Raw genomic sequence first — 11,207 nt, forward strand, 5'->3', positions numbered from 1 at the left:
AGAGAATAACTGTGGCTGGGTTATCTACAGAGAACAACTGTGGCTGGGTTATCTACCGGGAACAACTGTGGCTGGGTTATCTACCGAGAACAACTGCAGCTGGGTTATCTACAGAGAACAACTGTGGCTTGATTATTTATTGAGAACAACTGTGGCTTTATTATCTATTGAGAACAACTGTGGCTGGGGTATCTATAGAGAACAACTGTGGCTCGGGTATCTACAGGGAACAACTGTGGCTTGATTATCTATTGAGAACAACTGTGGCTGGGTTATCTATAGAGAACAACTGTGGCTCGGTTATCTACAGGGAACAACTGTGGCTTGATTATCTATTGAGAACAAATGTAGCTGGGTTATCTACCGGGGACCACTGTGGCTGGGGTTTCTATTGAGAACAACTGAGGCTGGGCTATCCACAAGGAACAAATGTGGCTGGGTTATCTATTGAGAACAACTGTAGCTGGGTTATCTACCGAGAACAACTGTGACTGAGTTATCTATCGAGAACAACTGTGGCTGGGTTATCCACAAGGAACAAATGTGGCTGGGTTATCTATCGAAAAACAAATGTGGCTGGGTTATCTACCGAGAACAACTGTGGCTGGGGTATCTACATAGAACAACTGTGGCTTTGTCATCTACCAAGAACAACTGGGGCTGGGTTGTCTACCAAGAACAACTGTGGCTGGGTTATCTACCGAGAACAACTGTGGCCGGGTTATCTACCGAGAACAACTGTGGCTGGGTTATCTACATAGAACAACTGTGGCTTGGTCATCTACCAAGAACAACTGGGGCTGGGTTGTCTACCAAGAACAACTGTGGCTGGATTATCTACCAAGAACCACTGTGGCTGGATTATCTATCGGGAACAACTGTGGCTGGGGTATTTACGGGGAACAACTGTGGCTGGGTTACCTAGGGGGAACAACTGTGGCCGGGTTATCTACCGAGAACAACTGTGGCCGGGTTATCTACGGGGAACACCTGTGGCTTGATTATCTAACAAGAACAAATGTTGCTGGATTATCTAACGAGAACAAATGTGGCTGGGTTATCTAGCGGGAACAACTGTGGCTGGATTATCGTTATCTACTGAGAATAACTGTGGCTTGATTATCTATTGAGAATAACTGTGGCTGGGTTATCTTGGGGGAACAACTGTGGCTGGTTTATCTACGGTGAACAACTGTGGCTGGGTTCTCTACCAAGAACAACTGTGGCTTGGTTATCTACGGGGAACAACTGTGGCTTGATTATCTAACAAGAACAACTGTTGCTGGATTATCTAACGAGAACAACTGTGGCTGGGTTATCCACAAGGAACAACTGTAGCTGGGTTATCTACAGAAAACAACTGTGGCTGGGTTATCTATGGGGAACAAATGTGGCTGGGTTATCTATCGAAAACAAATGTGGCTGGGTTATCTACCGAGAACAACTGTGGCTGGGTTATCTACAAAGAACAACTGTGGCTGGGTTATCTACCAAGAACAACTGTGGCTGGGTTATCTACCGAGAACAACTGTGGCCGGGTTATCTACCGAGAACAACTGTGGCTGGGTTATCTACCGAGAACAACTGTGGCTGGGTCATCTACCAAGAACAACTGTGGCTGGGTTATCTACCAAGAACAACTGTGGCTGGATTATCTACCAAGAACAACTGTGGCTGGATTATCTATCGGGAACAACTGTGGCTGGGTTATCTACCAAGAACAACTGTGGCTGGATTATCTAACAAGAACAACAGTGGCTGGATTATCTACCGGGAACAACTGTGGCTGGGTTATCTACAGAGAACAACTGTGGCTGGGTTATCTACCAGGAACAACTGTGGCTGGGTTATCTATTGAGAACAACTGTGGCTGGGTTATCTACGGGGAACAACTGTGGCTGGGTTATCTACGGGGAACAACTGTGGCTGGGTTATCTACGGGGAACAACTGTGGCTNTGAGAACAACTGTGGCTGGATTATCTATTGAGAACAACTGTGGCTGGGTTATCTATCGAGAACAACTGTGGCTGGGTTATCTATTGAGAACAACTGTGGCTGAGTTATCTATTGAGAACAACTGTGGCTGGATTATCTATTGAGAACAACTGTGGCTGGGTTATCTATCGAGAACAACTGTGGCTGGGTTATCTATTGAGAACAACTGTGGCTGAGTTATCTATTGAGAACAACTGTGGCTGGATTATCTATTGAGAACAACTGTGGCTGGGTTATCTATCGAGAACAACTGTGGCTGGGTTATCTATTGAGAACAACTGTGGCTGAGTTATCTATTGAGAACAACTGTGGCTGGATTATCTATTGAGAACAACTGTGGCTGGGTTATCTATCGAGAACAACTGTGGCTGGGTTATCTATTGAGAACAACTGTGGCTGAGTTATCTATTGAGAACAACTGTGGCTGGATTATCTATTGAGAACAACTGTGGCTGGGTTATCTATCGAGAACAACTGTGGCTGGGTTATCTATTGAGAACAACTGTGGCTGAGTTATCTATTGAGAACAACTGTGGCTGGATTATCTATTGAGAACAACTGTGGCTGGGTTATCTATCGAGAACAACTGTGGCTGGGTTATCTATTGAGAACAACTGTGGCTGAGTTATCTATTGAGAACAACTGTGGCTGGATTATCTATTGAGAACAACTGTGGCTGGGTTATCTATCGAGAACAACTGTGGCTGGGTTATCTATTGAGAACAACTGTGGCTGAGTTATCTATTGAGAACAACTGTGGCTGGATTATCTATTGAGAACAACTGTGGCTGGGTTATCTATCGAGAACAACTGTGGCTGGGTTATCTATTGAGAACAACTGTGGCTGAGTTATCTATTGAGAACAACTGTGGCTGGATTATCTATTGAGAACAACTGTGGCTGGGTTATCTATCGAGAACAACTGTGGCTGGGTTATCTATTGAGAACAACTGTGGCTGAGTTATCTATTGAGAACAACTGTGGCTGGATTATCTATTGAGAACAACTGTGGCTGGGTTATCTATCGAGAACAACTGTGGCTGGGTTATCTATTGAGAACAACTGTGGCTGAGTTATCTATTGAGAACAACTGTGGCTGGATTATCTATTGAGAACAACTGTGGCTGGGTTATCTATCGAGAACAACTGTGGCTGGGTTATCTATTGAGAACAACTGTGGCTGAGTTATCTATTGAGAACAACTGTGGCTGGATTATCTATTGAGAACAACTGTGGCTGGGTTATCTACCGAGAACAACTGTGGCTGGGTTATCTATTGAGAACAACTGTGGCTGAGTTATCTATTGAGAACAACTGTGGCTGGATTATCTATTGAGAACAACTGTGGCTGGGTTATCTATCGAGAACAACTGTGGCTTGGTTATCTTGAGTTTTGAGAATGAAGATGGCTGGATTATTTACAGGTAATTAAGGTGGCTGGATTAGCGTGTCTCTACACAACAAAATGTGCATGTGAACTTTATCCCAATAAAAAACCCAGAGTAAAATGTTGTTAAAGTACACTACTAACCTCAGGTAGGATGGATGATCATGATCAAATGTATTGAATCAAACGAATAAAGAACTTAAACTGAAAATGTTGCAAATGACCATAATTGACCATAAATGACCATATCTCACCGACTTGGACTTGTTACTTTAGTCTTATTTTGCAGGAAAAGAATCCTTTTACTTCTGGCACACATCTCTTTATTTCCATTAAATTTATTCTTCTTTTTGTACCATTTTCTGGCAAAAGTTGAAAACAAAATTAGTTGACTTAATAATAAAGACTCACCTATAGGCTGTGTCATCTAGTACCATCTGATCACCCCTGAAAAATGAGTAAAAAAACCTTTATACAACAATGGCAGCAAAGCATAAGGAAAATGGTTTCTTTCGGAAATCTCTGTGTTAATACTAGTACTGTACATTAAACAAGAGGCCCCGAGGGCCTGTATCGCTCACCTGGATATCTAAGCAATCATGGCAAAATATTCTCCAAATGAAATCCAAGGGAATATGCCAGACCCCAAGGCCAATCCTTGTAGCATATCTGTATTTCATTTTTTATGCCCCACAATTTTATGTATGGTTATGGGGTGGGGATCTCAACTGTTTCCAAACTGTGACTCAGAAACTAGGTCCCTAGGGTTGTGGCCAGACCCCAGGATCAATTCTAATATCATGACTGCATTTGTCTCTTTTTGCCCAGCGTTTGTATATATAGTTTTGGGTTGGGGATCTCAACCGTTTCAAAGTTATGACCCAGGGGTTATGTCTGCAAGGGTGGGGCAGACCCTGGGTCAATTCTAATATCATGACTGCATTCGTCTCTTTATGCCCAACAATTGAACATATAGTTTTGGGGTGGGAATCTTAACCGTTTCAAAGTTATGACCCAGGGGTTAAGTATCCAAGGGTGGGGCCAGACCCTAGGGCCATCCTGGAAGCAAATGTGCATTCCTCTCTTTATACTCAGCAATTATATATATGGTTATATAGTGGGGATCTCAACCATTTCCAAGTAATACATTTTTTTTGGCCCACCCCTTAGCCCGGGGGGTCAGCCCCACCAATTGTACAATTTTGAATCCCTGCCTTCCATGAATGCTTCCGACCAAATATGATCAATATCCATGGTATAGTTCTACGGAAGAAGTTGTTTATAGCAATATAGCCAAATTGCCCCCTTTTGGCCCAGCCCTCAGCCTCCTGGGGGGTCAGCCCCACCATTTGTACAATTTTGAATCCCCACCACCTAGGGATGCTTCCTGTCAAATATGGTTGATATCTATCTCTTAGTTCCAGAGAAGAAGTCGATTAAAGTAATATAGCTAAATAACCCTTTTTGGCCCCGCCCCTCAGCCGCCACGGGCTCAGACACACCATTTGTACAATTTTGAATCCCTGCCTCCCATGAATGCTTCTGATTAAATATGATTGATATCCAGTGCAGAGTTCTACAGAAGAAGTCGTTTGTAGCAATATAGCCACAATGCCCCCTTTTGGCCCCGCCCCTCATCCCCCTGGGGGGTCAGCCCAACCATTTGTACAATTTTGAATCCACACCACCTAGGGATGCTTCCAGTCAAATGTGGTTGATATCCATTTCTTAGTTCCAGAGGAGATGTCGCTTAAGGCAATATAGCCAAATTGCCCCCTTTTTGCCCCGCCTCTCAGCCCCCTGGGGGGGTCAGCCCTACCATTTGTACAATTTTGAATCCCCACCACCTAGGGATGCTTCCAGTCAAATTTAGTTAAATTCCAATCAGTGGTTAAGAAGAAGAAGTCGTTTAAAGAAATTGTTGACGGACGGACGACGGACGCCACGGTATGGCATAAGCTCACCTTGGTCCTTCGGACCCGGTGAGCTAATAAAAGTCTTTTACAAAGTGAAAGACTTGACACTGAGGACAGGTGAGTACCTACAGCAAGAAACACTTCGGGTCAAGGACAGGTACATACTAACCCTGAAAATGCAAAGTAAGGTCAAGGACAGGTGAGTCCTTCATGTGAGATTTAAATTTTGAGGTCAAGGGTCAAGGACAGAGGGTACTTACAGAGAGAAACAACGAAGGTCAAGGACAGGTACTCCAACAATGTTGTCTTCCAACTCCACACCAATCCTCATTTTCTCAAGGTACTTTAATAGACCACCAGTGGCTCTTACCTGTAATCAAACACAGGTAGTCAACAGCATCATCAAACAACAGCATTGTCTAACACAGGTAGTCAACAGCATTGTCTAACACATGTGGTCAACAGCATTGTCTAACTCAGGTAGTCAACAGCATCATCAAACAACAGCATTGTCTAACTCAGGTAGTCAACAGCATCGTCTAACCCAGGTAGTCAACAGTATCATCAAACAACAGCATTGTCTAACTCAGGTAGTCAACAGCATCATCAAGCAACAGCATTGTCTAACAAAGGTAGGCAACAGCATCGTCTAACCCAGGTAGTCAACAGCATCGTCTAACATAGGTAGTCAACAGCATTGTCCAACACAGGTAGTCAACAACATTGCCTAACACAGGTAGTCAACAGCATTGTCTAACAAAGGTAGTCAACAGCATTGTCTAACAAAGGTAGTCAACAGCATCGTCTAACACAGGTAGTCAACAGCATCGTCTAACACAGGTAGTCAACAGCATTGTCTAACACAGGTGGTCAACAGCATTGTCTAACACAGGTAGTCAACAGTATTGTCTAACACAGGTAGTCAACAGCATTGTCTAACACAGGATGGAAGCATCATCGTCAAACAGATTACACTTTAAGATGTTTCTCCTTAACAAATATAATCATATGCATTGTGAGATGAAATTCCTCTCAAGATAATATTTATATTTCAAAAACACAGTACCATAGAAACATTGTCGAATGGGACGAGAGAGGACAGGTACAGGGTCTTCTCTGTCTCTGTATAGTGTTTGGGGATGGAGGGCAGGTTTAAGTGCAGCAGTCGTCTTTTACAGATGTCCAAACCTGGAAAATCACCAAAATCAACTACATAGACTAGCAAACCAAAATCAGTGTCATAATGCAAATGTCAAACAGGAAAAGGCAAATAGATTTTGAGCTGGTGTCATATAAAAAGGAAGAAATGAGTACTCTATGACAATACTTACTGAAGTCAACACTGGGTAGTAGCTTCACTACATCAGAATCTGACCATTCCCGATCAGCATCAGGATCCTCCTGGTCTACCCTGGTTACCACTGTAACAGGAAGGACAATCCAGTATCATGTTTTTGTGACTGTGCTTCAAATAATTTATTCTCAACGGGCAAATTAACAGACATATGATGCTATTTTAAATGTACCACAAGAAACCTTCAGAAATATTTGAATTCACAAGCTGCTCCCCTCATGAATTTATAGGGGAAACAGTTATCTGGATTATTTGTATTATTTAATTCATTCAGCTTCCCTCGTGAATTCATAGGGGAAACAGTTATCTGGATTATTTGTATTTTTATTTGATTCATTCAGCTTCCCTCGTGAATTAATAGGGGAAACAGTTATCTGGATTATTTGTATTTATATTTGATTCATTCAGCTTCCCTCATGAATTAATAGGGGAAACAGTTATCTGGATTATTTGTATTATTTAATTCATTCAGCTTCCCTCATGAATTCATAGGGGAAACAGTTATCTGGATTATTTGTATGATTTAATTCATTCAGCTTCCCTCGTGAATTAATAGGGGAAACAGTTATCTGGATTATTTGTATGATTTAATTCATGTCCTGTGATCCAGGAAGGACTTGACGGATGTTAAGATTATCCATGTCTTAAATACCTAAACTGGTATATCTATTATCAAGTATTGGCAACACCAATGCATGGACGGTTCACATACAGTAGTTTGATAAATCTCATGTTATACGCAAAGTAACAAATACTGGAATTAGAGATTTCCTTTTTTATAAGTTAACGATAATGCATACTTGCAAACGTTTTGAAATATCCATGAGGGAGATTGCGCATGCTCAGAATTGAAAGGATAGATATTTATAATGTATGTATGTACACCCTAGGGGAAATTAACCCTTTTAAATTGTATGTTTTGAGCTCTTCTTTCAGATGAAATCATCAGATCTTAGACAATATGAATAGTTGAGCAAATTCACTGGTTGAAAATACTAAATTTAAGGGTCCAAAAACGGGAGTCTGCCTCCAAAACCGGGAGAGTTGGCAAGTATGATATTGTACCCTATACCATTACTTTATAACAACAGAAACATTTTAACTAAATACTTACAAAGTGTCTTCAGCGTTTTTATCAAACGCTCATCTTGTTTGGTACCAATGACCACACACACTGGTGGTATCTGTCTCAGGACTGAAACATCATCAATCAGCAAAATGAAGTTACAAACCTTACAATTAACAGACCTTGGAATTTGAAATTTATTCCGAGCATTCGAAAATATTATTGAAAATCATGGTATTTTTTGGCCCAACTTGAAGATATAAGCATGTCAAATGTGTTAAGTTGTGCAAACCTTTTGTGTAGTTCACTTCACAAATAAACTTTCATCTTCAGGATTTTTTACAGAAAAAAGGTAAATGATCGTCTTGTAGAATATACAACAGTTGTTACTTGATTGTTTCCTTGATGTTAAAAACATAAATTTCAGATAACTACAAATTATTATTGTGTCAAAGTACCATACAGCCTTTCCAGACTACTTTGAATTAACAGTGTGAAACCTTACCTCTCTTCAACATGGTGAATTCATCTGTTTCCACAGTGTCTAGCATCATGTAGATCTGTGTGGTGTCTATATCATAGTAAGCCAGTCCTAGTTTCCCAGCCTGCCACACCACACCCATGTACACCTGTCAACAGATACAGCATTATGACAACATCATAACACACACCACACCCATGTGCACCTGTCAACAGATACAGCATTGTGTCAACATCATAACACACACCACACCCATGTGCACCTGTCAACAAATACAGCATTATGTCAACATCATAACACACATCACACCCATGTGCACCTGTCAACAGATACAGCATTATGTCAACATCATAACACACACCACACCAGGTACACCTGTCAACAGACACAGTATTATGACAACATCATAACACAGACCACACCATATACACCTGTCAACAGAGACAGTATTATGTCAACATTATTACACATCCACACCAATCCACCAATGTGTATTTGTCAGCAAATCAACAATCACATCAATATGTCAACATCACAGCATGTCAGCATACAAAGCATTATCTGTTTAAGTTAACATGGCAGTCACATGTAAGTAACAATTGGTGATACCATCGATGGCTGTTGAATAACTCCATTGGGAGCACCTTTTTGTAAGAACTGGTTAGGTTTGTTTGTGTTTTACGTCCTATTAACAGCTATGGTCATATAAGGATGTGCCAGGTTTTCCTGGTGGAGGAAAGCTGGAGTACCCCGGGAAAAACCACCGACCTACGGCCAGTACCTGGCGACTGCCCCACGTAGGCCTTGAACCCGCGACCCAGTGATGGAGGGCTAGTGGAAGCAGAATGTCAGACGCCTTAACCACTTGGCCACCGTGGCCCGTTTTTGTAATAACTGTTGTTGATTGCCATTGTATAACTGCCTAGGTTGAGAGAACCTTTTGAGAACCTTTTATGTGATAACTGTTATAGTGAATATCTTTATGTGATAACTGTTAAAGGGAATATCTTTATGTGATAACCGTTATAGTGATCATCTTTATGTGATAACTGTTATAGTGAACATCTTTATGTGATAACTGTTATAGTGAATATCTGTATGTGATAACTGTTACAGTGAATATCTTTATGTGATAACTGTTATGGTGAACATCTTTATGTGATAACTGTTATAGTGAACATCTTTATGTGATAAGTGTTATAGTGAATATCTTTATGTGATAACTGTTATAGTGAACATCTTATGTGATAACTGTTATAGTGAATATCTTTATTTGATAACCGTTATAGTGAATATCTTTATTTGATAACCGTTATTGGACAGCTGTTGATGATAATTGTTTTTAATGGTTGCTGGAGTTTAAATACTAAGTGAGTACCTTTTTGTCTGATAACTATTATTGATGGCTGGTGGAGTACTTCCTGAACCCGGAGGACAATATCCTACTTCTGCTGGCCTAGAGCCAGGGAGGACACACACACGAGTGTCCCCAGGATGCCTGTTTCCCCTGATTGGGGCCCAAACTTCCTGTCAGCTCTTGACTGTTTGATGGAGCTTATAACAAATCAACCTAAGCGTGTGAAGATTTAATTTTGTTTATTTAGTGAGACTTTTGACAAATCCTCACTCAAGTCTAATACTATCAAATAACGAAAAAGTCTTTGCTGCTGTGAAACTGCAATAACTGCCCAGGCTTGTTAGAACTAATATGATAATAAATAACCTTAAAATGATCTTGTGTATTTAATCAATATTATTGAATTAATATTGTGATCTGAGCACTCACAAGCTGTCTTTAAAACAGTATTTTACTTGAAGGTCAGCTGAAAGTGATGTGTTTAAATGATAAAAACATATTTCAAAATGTTCAAAATTGAATTTGTATCATATCCATTTTTGATACATATCACCTTGCACTTTATCCCATTACCTTATCACATTAGCCGATAAGCAAACTGAAGCTTGAAGCACTTCAACTAAATGGAGAAGATGGCTCACGTCAGGAAATCGGCTATTTTGCACTCAGTGCCCTTTAGATAAATCAACTGCAGTACTGTAGTACCTGTTGTTCTGCCTGCACCGTTGTGTCCCTGACATTTTGGTGTATCTGCTGAACCTGGTCAAGTTGAATGTCCTCATCCTCCGTGTCCATACCAATGCTACGATCTGTCTGCAGAGCTCCGGAGCTGAGAGACGGACGAGCTCTCGGTGTCTTTGTACTTGGGGTGGTTGCGGACATTGTTGGTAAATGGCCAAGTTGGAATGGTAACAGGTAGCTATATCAGACAGTGCTGTAGGTAAAACAATAATGATAAATTTTACTGACTAATAATAATAACAACAGTACAAATCATTAAAAGTGCTTCAGAAGAAAGCCTACCCTTCCATAGACAGGCCAAACAAAATCAATTTCTGTAAAAGTGGAAATCTTTTACACTATAGAATATTGGTGCTTTTCAAGTTGAGTAAATTAGCATATAAATATCAACACACAACTATTTTTTATAGATAATGCTGCTTATAGATAGATGGAATAAAGAGATTTCTGAACTTTTGCCAACTTGAAAATGTCCACACCCCAATCACTCTAAAGGGTCACAACATGCTAAAATGTCCTTGTTTACACAATAAGCGCGGAGACAAGGGGAAAGTAACCATCTTATGCATGCTGACATGATAACATACTAGCCTATTTTCCCAAATTCATAAGACCACTTACGGTGACTTGCATGTATCTTCAAACTATGAATAAAAACTGGATACCTATATAACTGTACTGTTGTCACAATGGTAAAATAAACACTGGATACCTATATAACTGTACTGTTGTCACAATGGTAAAATAAACACTGGATACCTATATAACCATACTGTTGTCACTATGGTAAAATAAACACTGGATACCTATATAACTATACTGTTGTCACAATGGTCAAATAAACACTGGATATCTATATAGCTGTACTGTTGTCACTATGGTAAAATAAACACTGGATACCTATATAAC

The 11,207-nt window shown here is 40.5% G+C and overlaps 1 protein-coding gene across 5 annotated transcripts in view; it reads right to left on the minus strand.

Annotated features, from left to right (window-relative positions):
* The window catches only part of LOC110463537 (mutS protein homolog 5-like), a 73,037-nt gene that overhangs the window by 51,990 nt on the left and 9,840 nt on the right, over positions 1 to 11,207 (minus strand). For all 5 annotated transcript variants that reach the window (XM_021518195.1, XM_021518193.1, XM_021518191.1 and 2 more), the window contains exons 2-8: positions 10,263 to 10,491; positions 8,225 to 8,348; positions 7,768 to 7,848; positions 6,631 to 6,720; positions 6,366 to 6,487; positions 5,560 to 5,669; positions 3,795 to 3,830 (exon numbers count right to left, since the gene is read on the minus strand). In XM_021518195.1, the coding sequence (XP_021373870.1) occupies positions 3,795 to 3,830; positions 5,560 to 5,669; positions 6,366 to 6,487; positions 6,631 to 6,720; positions 7,768 to 7,848; positions 8,225 to 8,348; positions 10,263 to 10,439 (740 nt within the window). In that variant the 5' untranslated portion in view covers positions 10,440 to 10,491. The remainder of the gene's footprint in view (positions 1 to 3,794; positions 3,831 to 5,559; positions 5,670 to 6,365; positions 6,488 to 6,630; positions 6,721 to 7,767; positions 7,849 to 8,224; positions 8,349 to 10,262; positions 10,492 to 11,207) is intronic.

The sequence above is a fragment of the Mizuhopecten yessoensis genome, unplaced genomic scaffold (genome assembly GCF_002113885.1).
Source record: "Mizuhopecten yessoensis strain PY_sf001 unplaced genomic scaffold, ASM211388v2 scaffold10915, whole genome shotgun sequence".
Classification (NCBI taxonomy): Eukaryota; Metazoa; Mollusca; class Bivalvia; order Pectinida; family Pectinidae; genus Mizuhopecten; species Mizuhopecten yessoensis.